Source organism: Alosa sapidissima, chromosome 16, assembly GCF_018492685.1.
Source record: "Alosa sapidissima isolate fAloSap1 chromosome 16, fAloSap1.pri, whole genome shotgun sequence".
NCBI lineage: Eukaryota > Metazoa > Chordata > Actinopteri > Clupeiformes > Clupeidae > Alosa > Alosa sapidissima.
In genome coordinates this window covers 2,692,984-2,719,777 of record NC_055972.1, presented here as the reverse complement: position 1 = coordinate 2,719,777, position 26,794 = coordinate 2,692,984, and the positions used below count along the sequence as shown (strand labels likewise).

At 41.7% G+C, this 26,794-nt stretch overlaps 3 protein-coding genes across 4 annotated transcripts; 2 read left to right on the top strand and 1 right to left on the bottom strand.

The window, feature by feature from the left end:
* Positions 1-7,425: 7,425 nt before the first annotated feature.
* Positions 7,426-11,608, top strand: LOC121685764. Of its 2 annotated transcripts, none has more exons than XM_042066520.1 (2): positions 7,426-7,699; positions 10,118-11,608. In XM_042066520.1, exon 2 carries the CDS (start codon positions 10,630-10,632, stop codon positions 11,587-11,589), a length of 960 nt encoding a protein of 319 aa, XP_041922454.1. In that variant the 5' UTR covers positions 7,426-7,699; positions 10,118-10,629; the 3' UTR covers positions 11,590-11,608. The 2 variants fall into 2 exon arrangements, with proteins under 2 accessions (XP_041922454.1, XP_041922455.1); XM_042066521.1 differs by lacking the exon at positions 7,426-7,699 and adding an exon at positions 9,288-9,696.
* A 1,236-nt stretch (positions 11,609-12,844) lies between these two features.
* Positions 12,845-17,761, top strand: LOC121685757 (sialidase-3-like). The gene is made up of 5 exons (XM_042066504.1): positions 12,845-12,855; positions 12,956-12,960; positions 15,794-15,826; positions 16,082-16,301; positions 16,464-17,761. The coding sequence occupies exons 4-5, from the start codon at positions 16,092-16,094 to the stop codon at positions 17,457-17,459; spliced, it is 1,206 nt and encodes a 401-aa protein (XP_041922438.1). The 5' UTR covers positions 12,845-12,855; positions 12,956-12,960; positions 15,794-15,826; positions 16,082-16,091; the 3' UTR covers positions 17,460-17,761.
* Positions 17,762-20,297: 2,536 nt separating this feature from the next.
* LOC121685551 (sialidase-4-like) lies at positions 20,298-23,315 on the bottom strand. Its single transcript, XM_042066145.1, has 3 exons — positions 23,196-23,315; positions 21,538-21,727; positions 20,298-21,311 (listed from the first exon to the last, which is right to left on the bottom strand). The coding sequence occupies exons 1-3, from the start codon at positions 23,204-23,206 to the stop codon at positions 20,298-20,300; spliced, it is 1,215 nt and encodes a 404-aa protein (XP_041922079.1). The 5' UTR covers positions 23,207-23,315.
* Positions 23,316-26,794: the final 3,479 nt, after the last annotated feature.

The window sequence follows — 26,794 nt, the reverse complement described above, 5'->3', positions numbered from 1 at the left end:
CCTGTACTGTATGAATTAATAGTGTATGAGAGAGTCTGCTACATACAGGTTGTTTTAAAATTGTTAAAAAGATATTAAGTCATAATGCTTTTTTCTGTGTTTTTTTATATTTCAGGAAAACGCAGGTTGCACTTGAACATTGCTTCTATGCCGCCATTAGAAGCTAGCGTCGCTATTAATTGCACCAAATGTGGAATGAGACTCCCTGCATGCGTAAGAGATGCAGACTATAGCAAAATCTATCTTAGAGGAAGATATGTTTGGGCCTTTAATAATGGAGACTACTTCAGAAAATAATATATACTGGTGCAGAACTTGCTTTGAAACTACATAAAGATGAACAGGGGAGAAGAAGAGAGGAGAAGAGAACAGGACAGGCAGAGAGAAATGAGGAGAGAGGAGAAGAAGAGAAGAGGAGAGAGGAAGAGAGGAGAAGAGAACAGGACAGGCAGAGAGAGGAAAAGAGGAGAGTTGGAGAGATGGAGAGAGGAGGAGAAGAGAAGAGGAGAGGAGCAGAGAAGAAAGAAGAGGAGGGAGGAAGGAAGAGAAGAGAGGAGGAGGGAGGAAGGAAGAGAGCAGAAGTGACTGCTGAGGAGCATCATGTCGGCCCTGAGGAGCATCATGTCGGCCCTGAGGAGCATCATGTCGGCCCTGAGGAGCATCATGTCGGCCCTGGACAAAGTCCTGTTTCATGAATGGATCAGTGCTCCACCATCCCTTAGCACTCTGCAGCGCCCTCAAGTGTTCATCACAGAGCTGTGCGGCCTGTCCCTGGAGATATCTGAGCGACTATCCCTACAAAGCATCTTCAATCATGTGCAGTCCTGGGTGGAGTCCTTCAGCAAATCAGCAATGTCCCACTCTCTTTCTTTCTCCCTCTCTCTCTCTCTCTCTCTCTCTTCTCTCTTTCTCTCTCTTTTTCTCTCTTCTCTCTCTATCTTTCTGATTTAGTATTTGATCTTTAACTTCTGATGTGAAAGTAATACATTCTGGTTTATGATATCTGATCATTTCTGAATTCCAAACTTTATACAGTGTCTTAAATTTAGTTGGATGCTTTGAATTGTTAATGACGGATAATTCTAGATTTGTATTTGTTTAGAGATACCTTTGAGATTTCTTGACTTCTATACTATTATCATTATTTTTGTTTTCTCTTCATTCATTTTATAACCTGATATGATTGAAAATAATGCCGTAATATCAATTACAAATGGAAATTAATAGAGTAATAAAGTTTCAGAAAATAAACTGAGATTGCATTGTCTCTAACCAATTGTAATGCTACTAACATTTTCTAACTGTATTTACATTGCTTAGATAGAGTAATAAAGCATTAACAAATCAACTGAGTTTGTATTGCTTCTTGCTTTTGATTATAATACCACTAAAATGTTCTGAGTGTAATTTTTTGAGCCAAGGGTTCAGTTGCTAATGGAAATAAGTAGGACGATAAGGGGCATTCTTGAGCAGTGCCTCTACCTAAGGAAAGGGTTCAGAAATAATTGAATTTCCATACTTGCATTATTGGAGATTTATAGAATGTTTTTACCATGTTAACACATTTATCTGGAAAGTCATAGACTTTGAGAATTTGAAACAAATGAGGCCATTCAAGTCTATCAAAAGCTTTGGTAATACTTTATAATAACTACACACAATTCATCATTTATTAAGCATTTGTAAACTATTAGTAAATGGTTTGTTCATCATTTGTAATGTATTGCTCATACATTATTCCTCATTTTTTATAGTAACTAAGCCTAAATAATGTTTATAAATTATTTTAATACTAATTATGCAATAATAATTTGTTGATGACTGTCAGACTCGGTAGAAGACTTATTTTATCACCTTAATGTGAAAATGGCAAACATTATGGATGACATTGCTCCATTACAATTCAAGAAAGTTAAGGACAAACAGAAAGCACCATGGAAGCAAAATCCAGAAGTTAAACTTCTAAAAAGAGAGTGTAGGAAGACTGAAAGAAACTGGTGTAAATACAAACTTCAGATCCACTATGAAATCCATAAAGAGATGCTCCGCACATACAGGTATAACTCCGAAATATGCAAAGCAAGACAGTCTTTCTTTTCTAACATCATCAGTAGAAGTTCAAATTACACTTGTGTTCTATTTTCAACTGTCGATAAGTTAACAAATCCCCCCTCACAATTAGCGCCAGAACTTCTCTCAACTAATAAATGCAATGAGTTCTCATCTTTTTTCAAAAGGTAAAATTGACAAAATCAGACTCAACATATCTGCTCAATTACTAATTCAACATCCGGAACTTCCACCTACAAATAGAGGGAAACTTAACTTGATGTCAGAGGTCAGCTTGATAGACTACGAAACACTTGAAAAAACGGTACAGAATCTCAGCTCTTCCACATGTGGCTTAGACATTCTGCCAACCAATGTCTTTAAAACTGTTTTTCACCTTATAGCAGCAGATGTCCTTTGCATGGTAAATTCATCACTGCTGTCTGGCACTTTTCATAAGTCACTGAAAACAGCTGTTATTCTCAAGAAGAATAACCTGGACGCCTCCATGCTAAACAATTACAGGCCCATATCCAATCTACCTTTTATTGGCAAAATTATTGAAAAAGTAGTCTTTAATAAACTAACCACCTTCCTAACATCAAATGGGTAATTTGATTACTTTCAGTCGGGTTTTCGGGCAAATCACAGCACTGAAACAGCTCTCATCAAGGTTTTCAATGACATACCTCAATACAGATTCAGGGTTGGATTTACAGGCATAGTTATCAACTGGCTGAAATCATAAGAAAGGAGTTTCTTTGTTGCCATTGGAAACTGTACCTCAACACCAATGTCCTTGACCTGTGGTGTTTCCCAGGGGTCGATCTTGGGGCCACTATTATTCAACCTCTATATGCTCCCACTTGGATAAATCATCCAAAACTAGATGTATCGCATAGTGGTACAAAATATGACCACCGCTCAGTCCTGTACATCCGTTCCGCGAAAATAAATCACACTTCAATTTGTCTCCATATTTTACTCCATCCCCCACTCTTGAAACTTTTGTGTATGCTTGTTTGGCATGCCTGAGTGTGTGTGTGCGGCTGCACAGAAAGTAGCCTACTGGTGCTGAAAAGGTGAATAGATTGTAGAATAGCCAAAGAAGATGTAGCATTGTTATAAAACCTTTAAAATCTCTAAACAATCACAAGTAGGGCAGTTATCACAGTTCATCCATTGCAACTGGATTGATGAAAGGTCACTTACACCTGTAGGCTACATTGTAGTTGGGAAAAGCAAAAGGTATCAGCATAATGTTATTTATTTATTTATTTATTTATAAACAAAAACATCTCTGTCAGTTCCATGCCATTTTCAACAGCTATCAAAAACAAAGGTCATTTTTGGATGGATGGATTTTTTGTGAATGTTTCTTTTTCTACATAAGATTTTAGTCATCTTTAGTTCATGTAATACTTTACTGTCAATGCACAAATTAAGTAACAGTAGTCTGAAACGTGTTAATGCACAAATTAAGTAACAGTAGTCTGAAACGAAATGCTGTTTTACATCTAACCAGTGGTGCAAATAACTGACATGTCCAAAAGCATGGGCCTTGATGAAATGCATCGCTAGACTGTTCATACACATTTTAACGGGCCAAACATAAATTGTCAATAGCTGGCGACACAAATAAAATCTCCTTTGGAAACCAATGGCTTACGGCTTACAGTATCAAGCGGACTTAAACTGCCATATCGTGGCGAAAAGTTGTAATAAAATTCACGCAGCTCCATGAGTCAAGGAAAGCGCGAATGAAGTAGCCACTTCTAAATGGGACCCACTACACAGTAGCTTAAGGTGTGTTGCTAAAGCAGCCATAATGAAATGAAGGTGTCATTGGATACTTCACACACACATGCTTTTTAATTTCACAGACTACAACTACCAAGCTGAAATCAAAGCACATCGATTCCCCTCTCACACCCTGCACGCACTTAAAACAAAATAAATAGGCGTCTCAGTCTCACGCATGTATAGGCAAAACTGTATCAGACCGGTGTAACGTTGGTAAATCTTCCATTGCACAGAATGATTTTTGTAGCACGTGCAACAAATGACAGTCGAAAGATACAATTACAGTGCTGCTATCAATTTGCTTGGTATAACCGCATTTCACAGGCTCACAGGCTCAGTCCCTGCCTCAATCATTGCAAGCGCCTCTGATTTATTAATCACCACTATGTGGATACTGTTTTTAGAATTGATTTAGATTAAGTGTTAGTATAATTTGTAATTTTGTTATTTGTATTTTAGTATATTTTTATATATTGTATTAAGTGTTAGTATAATTTGTATTTTAGTATATTTAGCATATTCTTTATCTTCTACTGTCCTTACTGCTTAGTTGTGTTTTTATATTATATACTTTAATTACTCTTCTTCTGTTAAAGAATGTGTTTGTGTTGTATGTATGCTGCTGAGACCTTGAATTTCCCCTGGGGATCAATAAAGTATCTATCTATCTATCTATCTATCTATCATTTATAGTTTTCTACAAATGCAATCAATCAAATTGGCCTCCATCACTCAACCAACGCTAACGGTAACATTACCTAGGTCCTTATTGATATTATAAGATTAACGTACCTGCAGTAAAAACCAAGCATGTCCGATAAACATCCTCTGATTTATTTCGGCTTCAAGAAGAAATGGGAATTACACTTCATGTGAACATCGTCCTATCCTTATTAGACGTTCTCTGCGGTAAACTACACTCCTTGTATGAAGCGTCCATTGTTTTTCCAACCCACTTTTAACTTCCAACAAAATTACGTCTCACTGCAACGACGCGCCATCTAGTGGACAAACGACTACTTATCGCCAATTCACCCCTTGCAGACACGTGACTCCAAGTCCCTGCACTGGCTTCCAGTAAGTCACAGAATTGACTACTGCTTGTTTCTAAATCACTTAATAGAGCAGGACCTAAATACCTCTCAGACATGCTTCAGCAGTACACACCCTCAAAGACCTCTCAGGTCTCAGGAGAAAAACCTGCTAGTAAAACCTGCTGTTAGAACTAAACATGGTGAAGCAGCTTTTAGCTGCTATGCGGCTCAGCTCTGGAACCAACTTTCGGATGACATTAAAAAGGCCCCAACTGTATAGCCAGTTTTAAATCTAGATTTAAGACCAAACTGTTCTCAGATGTTTTCTGATAACTGCACTGAGTTATAATTTCTTGAAAATTATTCTACCTTGTGTCTTTTATTTTGTCTTTTTAATCATTCTCTATTTTTAAATGATTTTACCTTGTGTGTTTTACGTTTTTACCTTTTGAACTATTCTTTGACTATATTGCCCTTCTATGCTTTTATTTGTTATTATTGTTTGGTTTTGTTTATGTAAAGCACATTGAAAGACCTCTGTGTATGAAATGCGCTATATAAATGTGAAATCCTACAGACTTTTGTGCCTGCCATGTACTTACCTGCCCACAAGATGTCGCCATTCTGCCACTGTGTGCTTCTGAAATCCTATGAATTTTTGTGCTTGCCATGTACTCACCTGCCCACAAGATGTCGCCATTCTGCCACTGTGTGCTTCTGAAATCCTATGAATTTTTGTGCTTGCCATGTACTCACCTGCCCACAAGATGTCGCCATTCTGCCTTTGCGTGTTTTTGTTTGTTTACTCGCTCCCCTTTCCTTGGTTAATGGAAACTCTTCTGTGATTGGATGATTGGATAATTGGTGTTGATGTACCGGCCTATTTAAGATCCTGGTTTTTTTATTTGTCTTTGCTGAGTTTTCCTGAGAGACACAGTGTGAGTACCTTTTTTTCTCTGCTGTGCTGTGCTCTTGTTTTGATTTTGACTACTGCCTGCATTTTGCAGAATTTGAAAAGCCTGTTTTTGTGCTGAAATACTTTTTGTTGGAACTTTGATTTTTGACTGAAGACTTTTGTCATTGGACTGCTGGCTGTGAACTTTTGTTTTTGGGACTCTGGGAACTTCCACTGAACTGAAGAACTGCATTTTTTGTATCCTGTGTTTTTGAAAGTAAAGAGAACTTATCAGAACTCATCGCTTCTCTGCATGTCTGTCCAAGGTCAACCACCCACCTAAATTCCTGACATAAAAAATAAACTTGACTTGAAGTAATAACTCGAGTTACAAGTGATTAGTTAATGACATTTTTAACTAATCTAAAGTGAGGAATTTGTACAAATGAGTTGTAGAGGTCATCTCCGCTGACCTCACCTGGACTGCAGACACTACAACAATCAACAAGGCTCAGCAGCGTCTCCACTTCCTAAGGGTGCTGAGGAGGAACAGTCTCAGTGGGAAGCTGCTAACCTGCTCACCTACTGTATGAGTGTGGTGCTCCAGCTGCACCAACGCCCACTCCCGTCCCTGCAGGACCTCTACAGCTCCCCCTGCAGGACCTCTACAGCTCCCCCTGCAGGACCCCCCTGCAGGACCTCTACAGCTCTCCCTGCAGGCCCCCCCTGCAGGACCTCTACAGCTCCCCTTGCAGGACCTCTACAGCTTCCCCTGCAGGACCTCTACAGCTCCCCCTGCAGGCCCCCCCTGCAGGACCTCTACAGCTCCCACTGCCTTAGCACAGCTAAACATATTGCAAATGACCATTCCCACCCCGCTGCATTCCCCCTGAACACCTACATGAACTAACCCCCTCCCCCTGAACACGTACATGAACTAACCCCCTCCCCCTGAACATGTACATGAACTAACCCCCCCCCCCATCTTCCCCCTGGCCTGCCCCATTAAAAAACACTTCCTCTTTTATTTTCATTTTCAATCTAGACACCTATTTATTATAAGGGCAATCTGCAATATTTTAAACCAAGCAGTACACCAATGGAACCATAGAAGCTCAGGACTGCTGTGTGGTATGTATGAGCTTATGTATATGTCCTGTGTGGTAGGTATGAGCTTATGTATATGTCCTGTGTAGTATGTTAGTTTTTAATTGAAATGATTCATTGAATGTGATGCACCAACAGGGGAAAGCTTTTCAAATTTTGTTGTATCATGTGTAGAATGACAATAAAGGTAAACTAAACTACCGTAAAACTCCATATAATAGCCCGGGCTTTTATTTTCCTGTAAAGGAATTATTATTATCATTGTATAAAACACCTGTGTAAACAGATATATAATTCATCTCTGTGATCAAAAATATTATGCTGAGTTTCAAGGACACAAAGTTCGAGTTGGGACACACAGGAAAAGGCCCCCCACATCTGAGTGTCTGTGCGTAGGTTTTGAGGAAAGTCACGCTGAAGGAGACAGATGTCTGGCATCCTGTTTCTTTGTGTATCTGTACAATAAAAGACACTGCTTTTGGGCTGCAGGTTCGGATGGGGTTTCATACCTTTCACTAGCACTCTCTCCTCGTGGCGGCGAGAGTCTGTGAGCAAACCAATACTACGTGTTGTGGTTCTTGTGTCTATATGTTGAGGTAAATTCCTTGACATTACTTGGTCCTTTCGAGCCGGATCCCAAGATACCCAAGTTCCTGGGACTGATCGTCGGAAGTTGAAGACTGTGCACAGCCCGCGGTCCGGGACCGTGGAAAGCCCCATACGGTGAATTCCGTGCTGGCCAACCGACGGCGACCAGGCCCTGGACTGGATTGACGGGATCCGAATAGCAACAGAGCAGAACCATAACAGCGTGAGTAAAAACTAGTCTGGGACTATGTGTGAAAGGGAAAGATCGCATTAAGTTGCTCTTTTCTATATACAGTACTGTTTAAAAAGTAGGCCTAACGATAAACTAAGTACTACAGGGGGGTTCGAGTCCCACCTGAGTTTATCGGGAGAGTACTACAGGGGGTTCGAGTCCCACCTAAAGTCTCTCCAAGAAAGGGAAAGTTTTAAATGTGAGTGAATGAGGGGATTATCTGTAAGTTAAAACAAACAACAGAATCTGTGGAAAACACCCAGAGAAAGCCGGGTGCTAGGTTAACACCTGGCACCTAGAAGCTTGCTTTCTAGATTTGTTGTTTGCCCATTTGAGGACGATACAGTATAACCCCCTATTTGTAAAAATGGGTAATACCCAAGCCAAAGAAAATGCTTTGAAAGGCGATGCCAAATTTATGGCCAAAATTCACCCAGGAATTGAAAATTGGCTAACACGATGGAAAGAAGTTCGAATTTGAAGGCAAATTAACAGTTCCTGGCTGTTCGAAATTGTTACGCGACGTAATGATGCACCACTCGAAAAAGAAAAATGGTATAAAAACACAGCACCAAAAAGAAATTGATGCAGCTAAATTGTGGTTGGAGGAGGCAAGAAAGCGCGAAAATAAAATAAAAGAACGGAAAAAATGTACCGTAGCGTATGTAAAAGAAGACAATATGCCTTGCACCTCACCACCTCCTTACAACGGACCACAACCACAAGCAGCTGTGGGTAATGCCTCCGTGGCCGCACCGTCGCCCGCTGTGGCTCCACAGCCCCTGTATCCCTCGCTGACACGAGGACGGTCTCTAGATAGAGAGGCCCCCAAAACACGGGCACGGCGCACTGAAGACAACCCAATGTGGGATTGGTCCCCTAGGATGGACGGAGGGGTGGGAAAAGTATTAAGTAAAAAAAAAACACCAGCCGCTGCACATACACATCTGTATGATGATGACGTTGATGATTTTGATTATGATGACAAAACGCCAAGCTGGCCTCCACAGCCGCCTAAAATAAACGCGTTCCCAATGGTAGAATTACCTAATCCAGCATATAGGCCAGACCAAGAGGAAGGTGATGACAACCGTCAAATAATGCATGTCTACAGGACATGGACTCAAGAGGACGTGAAGCAGGCAGTTGAGGGTATTCCCTCTCACAAAGCATTAATTGACGAATTCTACGACGAAATGAAAAATATAATAAATGTGTACCACCTGAATGGTTTCGAGGTCGAAAGGATGTTCCGCTATAAAATGGGCTCTGATTGGAGCCGCGTGAAAGATAGTTTTGTAGCCCATACAGGTGGTACAGCATATGCCCCCGGCTCCATGGAACTAAATCAACAAGTTCAAAGCTTAGAGGATAAATGTAGACTAGTGTTCAAAAAACATTGCGATTACACCAAAATACATGCCACAACTCAAAGATAATGAGGACGTTTGGGAGTTTAGAGACAGATTTGAAAAAGTGTTTAAAGCCTATAGTGGTTTAAAATCAGATACTGAAGACAATATCTACGTCGGTCCAAGTGGCAAACCAGTATTACCTAAATCATGTATAAATGGGCAGCTTTAGTGACACATGGCCGTTGCCACGTGTCAATGGGCGGAATGTGTGCAGTTCTACGTGAATTTTATACTACATTTGGTTTTACTACTTACTCAAAAAGCTTTTGCCACCAGTGCATAATCTGCATTAAACATAATTCACAGGGACATGCGAGACCAAAGAGAGGACAATTCCCTTCACCCCCACATCCGTTTCATACAATACACATGGATTTCATCCAGTTGAACAAAGTTCATAACCTAGAATATGTGTTGGTGGTGATGGATGTGTTCTCTAAGTGGGTCGAGCTATTCCCATGTCGCACTCCTGATGCTGCTGCCGTAGCCAAAGCACTCTGTAGGCGGATTATCCCAAGCCATGGAGTGCCCAGACTCATTCGAAGTGATAACGGAACACATTTTGTTAATGAGGTAATTGACCACAATTGGTGAACATTTTGGTATTGACCTAAAAAGACACTCTGCTTATCACCCGGAATCTGCGGGTTTAGTGGAACGCAATAACGGGACGATTAAATCGAAATTAAGGAAAACAATGGCTGAGACGGGATGGCAGTGGCCGGACTGTCTAGACATTGTGCAATTGAGTATGAGAACAACACCCAGTGCTGCCACACAGCTATCCCCATTTGAAATGCTGTATGGCAGACCATACACCATACCTGATTTCTCTTGTAGTAAGTCTACGCCTGATGATGATGAAGGAGTAGTGGGACAGTTGATTAAGACTCTGTCGTCTAAGAAATGTGTAGACACAAATACTGCTCTCTCTCTCTCTCTCTCTCTCTCTCTCTCTCTCTCTCTCTCTCTCTCTCTCTCCCTCCCTCCACAGGACCCTAAAGTGAAACCAGGAGACTGGGTGTTCATCAAAGTCATAAAGAGGAAGTCTTGGGCCGAAGCTCGTTGGGAAGGGCCACACCAGGTTATTCTAGCCACTCCTACTGCAGTGAAGGTACGAGGTCGAATCGCTTGGACACACATCTCGCATTGTAAGGTGCGGGACATTCCAGCTGCAGAGTCAACCGCTGTGGAGAGGAAATCTGACTACAAAGGGGTCTAGAGGTATAGAATCTAGTCGTCTCAACGTCAGTGTTTTTACAGAGCCTCCACGGTTTAGTGACGATGTCTGGGGGTCACGGGCCTTTGATGTGGAGGTAGGTCCTCGGAGGGGTTTTTGCCCTCACCTTACTGAGACTGTTGCTACAAGGACTGAACAATGACTTTTTCGTGAGAGACAAAGGAAGACAATACAGAAGATGGAAAAGATGGATTTTGTCTGAAGATCTGCATACCTACAACATAACACATGTGTATCATTTGAATTCATGGTATCGCTATGCTCAAATGTTAGCTGATTTGAATAATGTGTCTGACTGTTATGTATGTTCTATGATGCCAATATCTGCTTCTCATCCCCGTTTAACAGTCGCCAAAATCTCTCATGAACAGAGTGCGTGTGTAGGTGAACGGACATCTATTGAACAAAATGTTTTTAGCGTTTATAATACATCCCACATAACAGTTCATGACAATGGCACTTACTCTATCAGTGAACCCTGTGCAGTGACATACCCTTTGAAGTACATAAAGTCTAACGTAACATTGACCCCTTATGTCACTGTTAAACCTAAAACAATATTCCCGCTGTGTTTCTTCAGAAGTGGTTCAGTGCCTGTGGGGAGTTTGCCTCTCTACAGGTGTCGTCAGACAGCGGTTCCTATGGAAACGTGTGTGATGCAAGGTCAAAAGAAAACTAGAAGTTTTGATGAAGGTGGTGATATCTGTCCATGGCCCAACCCTAGAAATAAGACCAGGTGTTGGAGTGACTATGTTTTGCCTAGTCCTGATGGTACGACCACATTAGCAGGTATCTACTGGATGTGTGGCCACAAAGTCTACCTAAATCTTCCACCCAAGTGGGTAGGAATTTGTGCCCCAGTGCGTCTGACTGACCACACTTACATTATAACTCAGACTACCCACCACCGTCGTAGCCGCAGAGCTGTAGTAGATGTGAAACCACACGATCCTATTTGGGGAAAGGATGTCCCTGATGAGCATAAGTTGTGGTCTGCTAGTCATAAAATAAGGTTAAGTCTGTTCCCCTGGATAGGGGTTGGAAAGTTACTGTTAAGAATGGAAACACAAGAATACAGAATTGGATTGTTTGTAAATTCATCTATTAAGGTAGATGAGAAACAAAATGTTGAAATATCTGCTATGCGTTTAATGTTGATGCAAAATAGATTGGTGCTTGACCTAATGGCAGCTGCAAGAAGGAGGTGTTTGTGCAATGCTGAATGATACATGCTGTACATACATTCCGGATTCCAAATGAAAAATGTACAACAAGCAATGATTACTGATACGGTTAACCAAGGATGGGATCCTCTTTCATGATTTAGGTCCGGTACTTGGCTGCAGATAATTTTGAAAATATGTGCTCCTATACTTGCTGTATTGATCTTGTTCTGTGTATCCACCACATGTGCATTACCTTGTTTTCGCCATCTTATAACCAAGACTGTAACTGCTAATATGAATGCTTTGCTTTTGCAAGAAGACATGTAGGCTCCTCGCTGAGGACAACAGTGCAGTGTAATGATTAATTGATTAACCTCATGATCAGCAATGAAGTTGTTACAGAAAACCTGTATTGGACAATGGAACAGATGATTGTGAAAGTTACCAATGATAAACAGGAGGGAAATGTAAAGGAATTATTATTATCATTGTATAAAACACCTGTGTAAACAGATATATAATTCATCTCTGTGATCAAAAATATTATGCTGAGTTTCAAGGACACACAGGAAAAGGCCCCCCACATCTGAGTGTGTCTGTGCGTAGGTTTTGAGGAAAGTCACGCTGAAGGAGACAGATGTCTGGCATCCTGTTTCTTTGTGTATCTGTACAATAAAAGACACTGCTTTTGGGCTGCAGGTTCGGATGGGGTTTCATACCTTTCACTAGCACTCTCTCCTCGTGGCGGCGAGAGTCTGTGAGCAAACCAATATTACGTGTTGTGGTTCTTGTGTCTATATGTTGAGGTAAATTCCTTGACATTTCCCAAACCGGCTAGTATATGAGACGGGGCCCACTTTAATTCCCTTTACACAAAACTTTTCCTCTGCAAAGATGGAAAACATTATCAAATTAATTATTTCAAACACACTGAATGTCTACCCATATAGATAGATAGATAGATAGATAGATACATTATTGATCCCCAGGGGAAATTCAAGAAATATGACTAGCTATCCGATGATAATTATGGACATTTAGTGTTCAGATGTTGTGCATTAAGTGAGAAGATCCAAATAGCGGGGATAGCCAGAACAGATGAAACACGTTTTATTTGAGGGCAGCCGTGACCCACTGGTTAGCACTCTGGACTTGTAACCGGAGGGTTGCCGGTTCGAGCCCCGACCAGTGGGCCGCGGCTGAAGTGCCCTTGAGCAAGGCACCTAACCACTCACTGCTCCCCGAGCGCAGCTGTTGTAGCAGGCAGCTCACTGCGCCGGGATTAGTGTGTGCTTCACCTCACTGTGTGTTCACTGTGTGCTGTTCGTGTTTCACTAATTCACCGATTGGGTTAAATGCAGAGACCAAATTTCCCTCACGGGATCAAAAAAGTATTTATACTTATAATCAAACGTAATTTACAAAGAGATCGTATCACACAAAGCTCATATTTTGTCACTAGCAACCCAGCCTATATCTGTCCTCTGTCAAATACAGTTGCATTATCAACCCTGAACAAAACCGTTCAGGAATTATTAATGCAAAAGTGGAACGGGCCTAATGTTTCATTCTCCCTCCTTTTCGGCATGAATGAAGCAGCACGAGAGAGCATGAACCATATAGTTTCTCCCGTATTTTATTTTGCAAATTTGACAACAGTCAGCTTACGTGTGTCCTGCGTGTCCTGCATATTCTGTGTGTCCTGTATGTTCTATGTGCTCTATGTGTCCTGTATGTTCTATGTTGTATGTGTCCTGTGTGTTCTGTGTTGTATGTGTTTTGTGTGTCCTGTATGTTCTGCATGTCCTGTGTGTTCTGTGTCAACCCAAAGATCAGAGGGGCCTTGATGAGGAGAAGGGTCTCTCGTCATGTGATGGGATTGTGAAATATAATGTGATTATAATGTGATTTAACTTGATCACATTGTCAGTATTAGAGATGATTATTTGAAGCTTTACCTTTTATTTTAAAGTCCAACACAAGAAAAGAAGTTTAATAACTTGTGAACTTTGGCTCCGCCTCTTCTCCGGACAGGACTACCTGACCAGACGAAGCAAAAGGAAGCTGCGGAGGAAAGAAGAAAAGGTCACCTGTTTGTGCGCAGCCGTGGCCCACTGGTTAGCACTCCGAACCTGTAACCGGAGGGTTGCCGTGGCCCACTGCTTAGCACTCCGAACCTGTAACCGGAGGGTTGCCGGTCCGAGCCCCGACCAGTGGGAACGGCTGAAGTGCCCGAGCGCCGCTGTTGTAGCAGGCAGCTCACTGCGCCGGGATTAGTGTGTGCTTCACCTCACTGTGTGCTGAGTGTGTTTGACTAATTCACCGATTGGGTTAAATGCAGAGACCAAATTTCCCTCACAGGATCAAAAGAGTATATATATTTAACTTGATCACATTGTCAATATTGGAGATGATTATTTGAAGCTTTACTTTTTATTTAATTTGATCACATTGTCAGTATTAGAGATGATTATTTTAAGCTTTACTTTTTATTTAACTTGATCACATTGTCAGCATTGGACCGCAGGGTAAGTGTTGGCTTAACCCATAGTGTTATTGCATGTCACAATACTTCCATGGAGTTCTTGCATCATCCTAAGATGTTACAACATGGAGTTGTTTCCTCCATAACAAAACAACAGTATTCACTTTCACACAGACAGAGATTAAATTCCTTGTGCCATTGATCAGGAGCCAGAACTCTGAAACGTCAGATGCAGAGTTCAAAAGGAGCCCTATTCTTAGATGCCCCAATGTGCTTTAAAAAAAACAGCACAGAGACACATCACTCATATGGGAGCAGTTTCTTCGTTACTATAGAAACACTCATATTGTGCAGTTTGTCCACCGTTACTATAGAAACACTCATATTGTGCAGTTTGTCCACCGTTACTATAGAAACACTCATATTGTGCAGTTTCTCCGTTACTATAGAAACACTCATATTGTGCAGTTTGTCCACCGTTACTATAGAAACACTCATATTGTGCAGTTTGTCCACCGTTACTATAGAAACACTCATATTGTGCAGTTTGTCCATCATTACTGGGGTAAAAACATTCATATTGTGCAGTTTGTCCACCGTTATATTCCCCTGGGGATCAATAAAGTATCTATCTATCTATCTATCTATCTATCTATCTACTATAGAAACACTCATATTGTGCAGTTTGTCCACCATTACTATAGAAACACTCATATTGTGCAGTTTGTCCACCGTTACTGGGGTAAAAACACTAATATTAATAGATAGATAGATAGATAGATAGATAGATAGATAGATAGATAGATACATGTAGATAGATACTTCATTGATCCCCAAGTGGAAATTCAAGGTCCCAGTAGCTTAAGACACCACACACAACAATAACATAAACAGGATCATAAAAAAAAGGAAAAAAAAACACATGACTAAAATGAACAGTAAAAGATACTAAAGATATTACATCAAGGATCCACATGAATGTACTAAGGATGTACTGTATGAGACGCTTGCAGTGACAGGGCAGGGACTGACCCTGTGTTTCAGTATGCAGTGGTAAGTGGTAATATAACAATTATAGTATAATTATATGGACAATATAGAGAAAAATGTAAACGTAGTAATATAAGAATTATAACAGCAGTGCAAGGAAAAGGACAGGTTTGCAGTAATAGGGTATCAGCCATTGGTCAAGTATGATGTTAAACCAGTCCAGCTGGAGGATGGAGGGAGGGAGGGAGTTTGTTTTGTATTGTATTGTGCAGTTTGTCCATCGTTACTATAGAAACACTCGTATTGTGCAGTTTGTCCATCGTTACTATAGAAACACTCATATTGTGCAGTTTGTCCATCGTTACTATAGAAACACTCATATTGTGCAGTTTGTCCATCGTTACTATAGAAACACCCATATTGTGCAGTTTGTCCATCGCTACTGGGGTAGAAGGGCACACTGAAATCTCTGCAGGGATCTATCTATCTATCTATCTATCTATTGATATCCTTTTTAAAGGTACACTATGCAAGATACCTTAATATAACCTTTACGAAATCAGTTTGATGATAAACAAACTTGTAATAGGTGAAATGTTCACCTAGCATTGCTATACAGCATAGGAGGAAAAGTGTGCCACAGACCTATTATAATGAGAAAGCATTTCCTGAGAACACATGCTGAGCGAAAACAAGACATTATTTAACAGTCAGCATTTCACTTCTGCATCTGTGACCTTTAAAAGCAAACTGAGTTGGTGAAATTATACACTTCACTGGAAAGAACAGTTGGAACAACAACTGCTAGCTGTTTTCTATGAGGTAAGTTAAGCATATTGCTGACAATAATAACTTCTGTGCAATTGAGCCCATTATTAGCCTGTTGTAAGATATTAACCATGCCATTGGTAGGCTACAGTAGTCATGCTGAGCCATTTGGCCTTTTAGGTGATAAGTACTCTCAATAAATGTATTAATACATTTTATTACTTAATATCTAATGTGTTTTTTTTTTAAATACATGCATCCGTAGACTGACGGCTTTCTTGACTGACCTATACTATGTTCTTGTTGCAGAATCTGAAAAATGGCCGACTTGAAGATTGACTTGCTTGAACCCAAAGACACACTTGTGTTTGCGCATGAAGATAATGACTTCCGAATTCCTGCTCTTCTCTATGTTAAGGAATGGAAGACCTTCCTGGCGTTTGCCGAAAAGCGGACGTCGACTAGAGATGAACATGCCATAAGCCTAGTTATGAGGGCCGCCACACGACAGCCTAATGGGTCGCTACAGGTAACTAATCGCATCTGGACAAACCTCGATGAAATAGCTGATTTGCCTTTGGAAACCAATGTTATATCATACTCTATAACACTATATGATACATTTGCTTAAGCATATGGATGTAACCGACAGTCATGTTGTATTTATGTTTAATTTAAAAATGTCTTTCAGTGGTCAGAAAGTTGGATGGATTTGACAAAGGCGACTAAGGATGGCTACCGTGCCATGAACCCTTGTCCAGTCTTTGAGTCGACCACGGGAACACTCTATTTGTTTTTCATCTGTGCTGCGGGCGAAATTAAAGAGTTCCAGCTCAGGGGAGGCCAAACGAAGCTGTGCTACATCACTTGTGCCGAGTCGCCTCTCAGAGACGAGAGCTGGACACAACTGACCGACCTGTCTGATAGCACTGTCGGCAAAAACCTTGAAGAGTTCCAGACTTTTGCCGTCGGACCAGGACATGGTACCCAGATGGAGAGTGGTAGACTGCTCATTCCAGTCTATGTCAAGGACTTTAAGGATGCTGACACATGGCTGTTCGACGTGTTTCCTCTCTGGTACTTCTGGACGATGAAGTCGTACGCCTTGGCTCTCTACAGCGACGATCGAGGACAGACATGGCAGGTGGGAGAGAAGATGCCAGTTGAGTCTGGGGAGTTTCAAATGGCCGAGGTCACTGACCATGAGGGGAAAGGTCAGCTGTACTGCAACGCCCGCAACACAAAAGCAATAAGACTCACCAAAACCATCCTCAGAGTTGAGGCGCTGAGTGCGGACGCAGGGGTCAGTTTTAGCCCGCTAACTGAGCTAGCGCTCCAGGAGAGGCCCAAGGGCTGCCAGGGCAGCGTGGTGAGCTTCCCCGCCAGGGAGCTGCCCGCAGGGGAAGGGGCGTCCGCACAGACGGCTCTGCTCTTCAGCCACCCCACCGCAGGGCAGGACTGGGACAGGCTGGAGCTGGGGGTCCACCTGCGGAGCTCTCTCCAGGACCACCACCCCTGGGGGGAACCCCACATCATCCACCCGGGGCGCAGCGGCTACTCAGACCTCGCTCGCTGTGAGGCGGAGGGGCGCTTCGCCTGCCTCATGGAGTGTGCAGAGAGTGAGCACCATTCACCCTCATTGGGCAACCGGCGCAAGATCACCTTTCAGGAGTTCCAACTTAGGTGAAGTGATGTCATCAATCTCAACAAAACCAAATCACATCACGATCTTTTCTGTTCCCACCACCTGTGCTTGCATCTGCACTACTCAATTAGTTTCGCTTCTCTGATCTTCGCTTCTCTGATCTCTGATGTGTGTGTTGTGTTTTATGGTAAATATTAAATCTCTTGTGATAACGCAAGTGGTGTTGTGTCCGTACCACTGGGCTGGTGTGCAGATCCATTTAGACTATAGATATATATAATAAAGGCTAGACCAGGGGTCGGCAACCCGCAGCGGAAAGTAAAAAGTAGAAAGAAATGGCTGGTCTTTAATGCAATATCTACGTTGCCCATTATCAGCAACCATTCATCCAATGTTCCAAAGGCACATTCTGTTTACTAATCGGAAATCATTTTAAAAGGCTGAGAAAAACTGAGAAAACATTGGAGAAGCCTTTTGCAATTATGTAAGCACATAATGTAATCTGAAAACTGCTGCTCTGATTAAAAAAACATTGCAACTGATCTCAGCTGGTATTCTGTCTATAATGGAGTGGAATGGGAATTTCTAATTTCTAAGTGACCCCAAACTTTTGACCGGTATTGCACATCTTGCACACACCCACACACACATATACACACCCCCCTTCCTTATTTTCATATCAGAAAGTGGGCAACCCTAGCTATAATTCCGGATGCTATGGAAGTCCATGTTTATAATTCATAAGTATGCAGTGTCATAACTACATCTCTGACGTTTATAACAACCCAAACCATTTGAAAATCGGTAGAAAATTGAGCAAGTTTAGTTATTTAAAAAGTATGCACCATTGAAACACAATGTTATGAGTGAGCGAGCTGACTGTGGTAAGATGGCCGCCAGGTGCGGGCGTAGACCTCCATTAGTCAGCAGCGTGGATGAGATATCTAGCCTTTATTATGTATATCTATGGGATGAGATATCTAGCCTTTATTATATATATCTATGGGATGAGATATCTAGCCTTTATTATGTATATTTATGGGCTAGATGCATGATGTGGGCACTGCCTGTAGTTTTAGTGTCTTGCCAGAAGAGGGCAACAGAGCGGGCTCCCTTCTTGAGCAGAGAGCAGCAGTGTGCCCAGCAAACAGGGGCCCAGTGGAGCAGGGTAGCAGCACTGATAATGTTGTTTCTTTGTGTTTTACCAAGACTTGATCTCTTAAGAGTTCCCTAAAGAAGAAATCCTGTGTGTGTGTGTTTGTGAGTATGTTTGAGTGTGTGTTTGTGTGTATGTTTGTGTGTGTGTATGTGTGTGTTTCCAGGAGGGGGGTTGCTGAGAGTCCTGGTAGCATTCCCTTTCTATGATAATGGCTGAATCCTTGTTTCTTAGTAAAGCTTTAGTAAACAATCTCTTAAGAGAAGAAAAAATATTTGTCATATATATACCATAAGTAACTAAGTCTTGGCATGCTGGAAGGTGTGTGTGTGTTTGAGTGTGTGTTTGTGTGTATGTTTGTGTGTGTGTATGTGTGTGTTTCCAGGAGGGGGGTTGCTGAGAGTCCTGGTAGCATTCCCTTTCTATGATAATGGCTGAATCCTTGTTTCTTAGTAAAGCTTTAGTAAACAATCTCTTAAGAGAAGAAAAAATATTTGTCATATATATACCATAAGTAACTAAGTCTTGGCATGCTGGAAGGTGTGTGTGTGTTTGAGTGTGTGTTTGTGTGTATGTTTGTGTGTGTGTATGTGTGTGTTTCCAGGAGGGGGGTTGCTGAGAGTCCTGGTAGCATTCCCTTTCTATGATAATGGCTGAATCCTTGTTTCTTAGTAAAGCTTTAGTAAACAATCTCTTAAGAGAAGAAAAAATATTTGTCATATATATACCATAAGTAACTAAGTCTTGGCATGCTGGAAGGTGTGTGTGTGTGTGTGTGTGTGTGTGTTTATCATTCAAACTGAGAAGCGTGAGCTGGGCATGACTCCACAGGTCGCCATGACACCACAGGTGATCATTAACATCAACAACAAATACGAATCTCAAAATGTAGTTCAGTGTAGAAGTTCCCTGGAGGCAAATTTATACTCATAGATTTACATTTGAAAGGGATTAGAAGTTAAAGGCTCTACTTTATATCAGTATTGCTATTTAATTAAACACCAAAGGTACACATCATGCTCATACACCCAGACTCTAGCACAATCTTTCAACTCTTAAACATTTGTGACACAATAGTGTTTTTGAGGGCAGGAGTTTGTGACAGAGCAGAATGCAGTGTGTGTATGCGAGTGTGTGTGTGTGTGTGACGGAGTACCGTCACTACAGTTGAGTATGTGTTCTGACTGCCATAGCAACAGGCCTGGCTGTTTGGCGTTGCGGTCAAGCTGCAGGGTTAGTACCCTGGAACCCCGGGTTCAAGATCGGGTGGGGTCACTGCTCTCTCCCTTCGCAACAGTGTGTGTGTGTGTGTGTGTACCAGTTCAAGACCGGGTGGGGTCACTGCTCTCCCCCTTCGCTACAGTGTCTGTGTGTGTAATGCATTCATAGTGGTGAATAGAGTTGACTATGTTGTATAGGTATTCAAAGATAATGTTTTAGTGGTGAATAGGGTTGACTATGTTGTATAGGTATTCAAAGATAATGTTTTAGTGGTGAATAGAGTTGACTATGTTGTATAGGTATTCAAAGATAATGTTTTAGTGGTGAATAGGGTTGACTATGTTGTATAGGTATTCAAAGATAATGTTTTAGTGGTGAATAGGGTTGACTATGTTGTATAGGTATTCAAAGATAATGTTTTAGTGGTGAATAGAGTTGACTATGTTATATAGGTATTCAAAGATAATGATTTAAGGGGATACTTGTTTGTGTGTGAAGATATTTCACATGATGCAGCACTTGCAGCAACAACAGGAACTGCCACAAACACAGCATTGGCTGTCAGGAGAAGAGAGAATCTCGCTGAGAGCAAACTCCTTAAAGACGATCTGTAGCGGGTCGGCCTCTCCACACTCCATCAGGCAGGCAAAGCGATCCTTCTTCTCACACTGGGCCAGGTCAGAGTAGCCACTTTTTCCCGGGTGAATGATAAAGGGCTCACCCCAGGGTCTGCAGTCCCTGTTGCCCCCGTCCTGAAGAGACATTCTCAGGTAGATGCCCAGATCCCTCCTTGTCCACCCAAGCCCCTTGGTCGGGTGGCTGAACAGCAGCCATGTGTTGGGGGAATCGAGGCCTGTAGCAGGGAAGCCCAGCACACTGCCCTGACAGCCGTGGGGCGTCTCCTTCAGAGACAGACTCTGCAGTTTGGTAAAACTTGCCCCTGTGTCGTCACTAAGTGCCTCCAAACGTGGAACCTCCTCATTTTCTCCACCGAGCGTGCAAGCGTTGCAGTAGAGGAAGAGCTCTGTGTCCTCAACGCCTCGAACCTGCGCCACCTGACACTCACCTGACTTATCAAACAGCTGATTTCCTGCCTGCCAGTGTTCTCCCCCATCGTCACTGTAGAAAACCAAAGCATGGCATTCGTCTTTGCTCATTTTAACATAGGCTGGAATCAGCAGCCTTGTGTCATTGCTGGTCCCCACTCCCACTTCAATGCCGTGTCCTGGTCCCACTGCAAAGGTTTGGTACTCTGAAAGCTTTTTATTATCAGCAAACACTATATCATCAGTCACATCTTTTAATTTACTCCAGGACTCGTCCCCCAAATGCTCATCCTGGGTGGTGACATAACACAAGCAGGTTTGCTCTGGCTTGAGGCTGTTCTCTGAGATGCTGCCCTCAATGCAGATGAAGAAGAGAAACAGTGTCCCTGTGTTTGTCTCAAAGACTGGACAGGGGCTCATGCTGCGGTAGCCAGCTTTAGTCGCTTTCTCCAAGTTCGTAATGGAAGACCACTGGAATCACAAATAACATGCACATAAAAACTCACATACTGCTATAATGTATATTAATAACACACTAATTCTAGAGGTACTTTGCTTCATTGATGACATTAGTTCCGTTAGTTTGTTGCGTATTTAATGTAAACTCCATGCATACTGCCATAATGTATATAATAACACACTAATTACAGAGGTACTTTGCTGCATTAATGTACATATTTAATGTCCTCTTGGGTACCTTCACTTTTCCGTCTGTGTCCCTGGTGCCTGTGCTCATCACCAGACGCCTGGCATGGTGATCTGCAGTAGAGGTGCGCCTCTCAGCAAACGCCAGGTATTTCTTCCATTTCTCAATGTAAAGAAGAGCCGGAATTCTGAAGTGATCTTTTTCATGTTTGAAAACTATATCTTCAGCATCATGTGGTTGCCTGCATTCATTTAACAATCAGTAATTAACATTGTTGTCAGTTGTTGTTTTTCATTCACTTCACACTTAAAACATACTCACCATAATTTTAATTTGATTCTAAATCCACATCAACAAATGCATGCACATGAAGTGGTCTAGTTTACACTGACTCCACAGTACCAGTAACATGCTCCCCACACTCTGATTCTTCAGTTTAAATCATCTAATGATGTCAAAAGTCATAATATATCAGCCATAGAGACCAAACCAGTGCTTCAGTTTAAATCATCTAATGATGTCAAAGATCATAATATATCAGCCATAGAGACCAAACCAGTGCTTCTTCTTTAAAGGTCCAGTCAGCGATTGTGCAGGAAGTCACATGTTTATACTTATGTTTATATTTAAATTCATTAGCAGATGCTATTGTCCAAAACAGCGTGCATTATATTCTAACCAAGGACCAAATGAAACACATCATCAGAGCGGTAGCTCCTCCCTCCCTTCGGTACTCCCAGAGGAAACCCACACAGGGTTTCATTTTGGTTTGGGGGGCAGGCTGCCCCCGCTTTCTTTGTTTCCTGTTATTCGGAGCCTGGGCTGCCTACAGAGACTCTGGGTTTTCTTTAACACGTTGAGTGCCAAATACGCAATATTGCGTTTTTAGCTTTTGCAGCAGAGTGGGTGATAGGCCGAGTCACGTTTGCAAGACGGCACGACGTCCTTGCCAGAGTGCCGAATCCGTCAGGGATAGCGACACAGACGTTACCGACCAAGAGGAGGAGGAATGATGGAGCCCGACAGCAGAAATGTGGTTTTGTAAACAGAAAAACTATATTTATCTTACACAAGTCCTTTGACCGAAATGTAAGTGTCAAGAGTGACAGGCTAAAACAGCGCATCATAAAAGACGCTATATTTCCATTTTCTAGAAAAAAAGCAGGGATTTAGCTGTTTAGCTTGGGATTTCTCAGGAACAGAGGCATGTAGAAATAAACGGTTTGTACCCACTGAGAGCTTAAAGTCTTATCTTTCAAACGAGCCATAGTATGTGTCCATAGCTAAAACATAGAATACGCTGTGGCTCGACAAAAATCGTCAACAATTATCTAGATTACTGGCACTCTGAGCCAAAGCTTCCAAAAACAGAGCGGCATTCAACGTGTTAAAGTGCACTCATGGAATGGGCAGCTAGCAGGCGTGAGATGATTGTTGAATGTGACAAAAACTGTTATTGGCTTGAAATGGCTTACAATCGCTGACTGTACCTTTAAGACATAAACTACATTTTGCATAATGTGTGTACTTTAACTTTCATGAAGATTTGTAATGGTGTATTTATGCTGTAATCCCCCAGTTAAACTCACAGTAACTCCATGAAGATTTGTAATGGTGTGTTTATGCTGTAATCCCCCAGTTAAACTCACAGTAACTCCATGAAGATTTGTAATGGTGTGTTTATGCTGTAATCCCCCAGTTAAACTCACAGTAACTCCATGTGAAGTGCAGTGTTTTCTTCTTCCTCTAGAGGGAGCTCTGATCTTCAAAGCAGCGAGCTGGTCAATTACTGAGACTCTGGACAGCAAGCTGAGGAACAGAAGTTAACATTTTTTACGAGGAGGTGTGTCTGTGTGTGTGTGTGTGTGTGTGAGAGCTGTTCTGTGTCTCAAAAGACATACATAGAATAATGTTTAACTACAGTGCAGAGGAGAATCTAGAGAATATAAACACATGCACAAATTCATAAACTGCATGTCCCCCATGGACGGAATTTTTCCCAAACTTGGCATGTGCCCAAAGGCTGTCAGGGTGATCATACATATCAAAGGTCAGAACATCTCAGCAGAAGATAGTGGCGATTAAAGCCCCATGTTTTTGCATTTTCATATTTTAACAGCAGTCGGGTAAACTTGCGTTCGTTCCATGGTTTGATGTCAACAAGCGTCTCTCCAGCGCGTGTTGCTGGCCTAGCATAGGCCTACCTAACAGGGAAGTGAATCCCCTGATGTGTCTGCGGCTTACTTGCCAGCCTTTCCCAGTCACAGTACTTGGCAAAGTTGTGAAATATAATCACATATTCCGTTTTTTATTTTATGCGGGCGACTGGCTAAATTTTTTTTTAAAAAGACCGCATCTTTAAATGCGTTCATAATAACGGGCAGCTCGGGATGAACTAGCAGAAACATGCGAGGACCCGTCTAAACTAATAGGTGATTTCACTCTTCCCATATATTTTTAAAATAACTAAATTGTTTTACAATATTTCAGTCAAGCTTTAGTTACAGATAGCCTACAACTGAACGTGTGCAAAATGGAAAGTAGCCTAGGCCTAGCCTAATGTATTAACTTTGATTCGCTGTGCTGCATGGACAATAGATGCACCTCGTAAATTAGGCCTATATGAAGTATTAAAATGATTGTTTAAAATAGTCTGCGTTTGAAAAAATATAAAAATAATATAAAAGAATCAGGGGAGCCAGTTCATAGCCTATGTCTTTGGCAAGTAGCCTAGGCCTACTACAGACACACAGGTGAAGAACAGTCAGTCAGTAGGCTATAGCATAACCACAACATTACTTCAAGTGTCAAACTGCAGATTTCTGAGTATGAAAACCGCAGTTTTGGAGAAAATATTTGCAGCTCTTAGGAATGCAGTATTTTAGACGCAAAAAACTGCATTGTACTGCATGTACTTTCCTATACAGAAATGCAGTATTTTGGACATGAAAATACTATACTGCACTGTAGTATAACTGAACTGTAGGCTACTTTGACAAAACTGCAGTTATTTTTTGCAAGGGGATATGTACAGCAAGCATCAAGAGCAAACAGCCCCCTTTATAGGGAAAAACACTATATTTGGTAACTTCCATAGACATCCAAAATGGGGTGGGATGATTGTATTGGGAGCACTGAGGTGTCAGATGATACTATAAAAAATGGTTACATTTTGGCGCTCAGAGTTCAGGTAGGAGGGCTCCTTAGCAGGATTTTGCTTAGGGCCCCATGGAGGTCTGAACCGGCACTGCGTTATGCTACTCGTTTTAATTGGGAGCGAGAGGGAGAGAGGGTGGAAGTTTCCAGCTGGCTTGTCATTGTTGGTAATGGATTTCACCTTTTTAATATAAGAAAGTGTTAAAAAACACTTCCTCTTTTATTTTCATTTTCAATCTAGACACCTATTTATTATAAGGGCAATCTGCAATATTTTAAACCAAGCAGTACACCAATGGAACCATAGAAGCTCAGGACTACTGTGTGGTAGGTATGAGCTTATGTATATGTCCTTTGTATGCTAGTGGTATGTATGAGCTTATGTATATGTCCTGTGTAGTATGTTAGTTTTTAATTGAAATGATTCATTGAATGTGATGCACCAACAGGGGAAAGCTTTTCAAATTTTGTTGTATCATGTGTAGAATGACAATAAAGGTAAACTAAACTACCGTAAAACTCCAAATAATAGCCCGGGCTTTTATTTTCCTGTAAAGGAATTATTATTATCATTGTATAAAACACCTGTGTAAACAGATATATAATTCATCTGTGATCAAAAATATTATGCTGAGTTTCAAGGACACAGAGTTCGAGTTGGGACACACAGGAAAAGGCCCCCCACATCTGAGTGTGTCTGTGCGTAGGTTTTGAGGAAAGTCACGCTGAAGGAGACCGATGTCTGGCATCCTGTTTCTTTGTGTATCTGTACAATAAAAGACACTGCTTTTGGGCTGCAGGTTCAGAGACTGATGGTGAGGGGTTTCATACCTTTCACTAGCACTCTCTCCTCGTGGCACCGAGAGTCTGTGAGCAAACCAATATTACGTGTTGTGGTTCTTGTGTCTATATGTTGAGGTAAATTCCTTGACATTTCTCAAACCGGCTAGTATATGAGACGGGCCCACTTTAATTCCCTTTACACAAAACTTTTCCTCTGCAAAGATGGAAAACATTATCAAATTAATTATTTCAAACACACTGAATGTCTACCCATATAGATAGATAGATAGATAGATAGATACTTTATTTAGTTGCATTATCAACCCTGAACAAAACCGTTCAGGAATTATTAATGCAAAAGTGGAACGGGCCTAATGTTTCATTCTCCCTCCTTTTCGGCATGAATGAAGCAGCACGAGAGAGCATGAACCATATAGTTTCTCCCGTATTTTATTTTGCAAATTTGACAACAGTCAGCTTACGTGTGTCCTGCGTGTCCTGCATATTCTGTGTGTCCTGTATGTTCTATGTGCTCTATGTGTCCTGTATGTTCTATGTTGTATGTGTCCTGTGTGTTCTGTGTTGTATGTGTTTTGTGTGTCCTGTATGTTCTGCATGTCCTGTGTGTTCTGTGTCAACCCAAAGATCAGAGGGGCCTTGATGAGGAGAAGGGTCTCTCGTCATGTGATGGGATTGTGAAATATAATGTGATTATAATGTGATTTAACTTGATCACATTGTCAGTATTAGAGATGATTATTTGAAGCTTTACCTTTTATTTTAAAGTCCAGCACAAGAAAAGAAGTTTAATTACTTGTGAACTTTGGCTCCGCCTCTTCTCCGGACAGGACTACCTGACCAGACGAAGCAAAAGGAAGCTGCGGAGGAAAGAAGAAAAGCTCACCTGTTTGTGTGCAGCCGTGGCCCACTGGTTAGCACTCCGAACCTGTAACCGGAGGGCAGCCGTGGCCCACTGGTTAGCACTCCGAACCTGTAACCGGAGGGTTGCCGTGGCCCACTGCTTAGCACTCCGAACCTGTAACCGGAGGGTTGCCGGTCCGAGCCCCGACCAGTGGGAACGGCTGAAGTGCCCGAGCGCCGCTGTTGTAGCAGGCAGCTCACTGCGCCGGGATTAGTGTGTGCTTCACCTCACTGTGTGCTGAGTGTGTTTGACTAATTCACCGATTGGGTTAAATGCAGAGACCAAATTTCCCTCACAGGATCAAAAGAGTATATATATTTAACTTGATCACATTGTCAATATTGGAGATGATTATTTGAAGCTTTACTTTTTATTTAATTTGATCACATTGTCAGTATTAGAGATGATTATTTTAAGCTTTACTTTTTATTTAACTTGATCACATTG

What these genes read in the sequence shown, in the direction of transcription:
- LOC121685764 (XM_042066520.1), top strand. Translation starts at nt 10,630, where the DNA reads ATGTTAGCTGATTTGAATAATGTGTCTGACTGTTATGTATGTTCTATG.
- LOC121685757 (XM_042066504.1), top strand. Translation starts at nt 16,092, where the DNA reads ATGGCCGACTTGAAGATTGACTTGCTTGAACCCAAAGACACACTTGTG. An exon ending in AGCCTAATGGGTCGCTACAG is followed by an intron (nt 16,302 to 16,463) that starts GTAACTAATCGC and finishes AATGTCTTTCAG; the next exon opens with TGGTCAGAAAGTTGGATGGA.
- LOC121685551 (XM_042066145.1), bottom strand. An exon ending in ACACAGACGGAAAAGTGAAG is followed by an intron (nt 21,312 to 21,537) that starts GTACCCAAGAGG and finishes TTGTGATTCCAG; the next exon opens with TGGTCTTCCATTACGAACTT.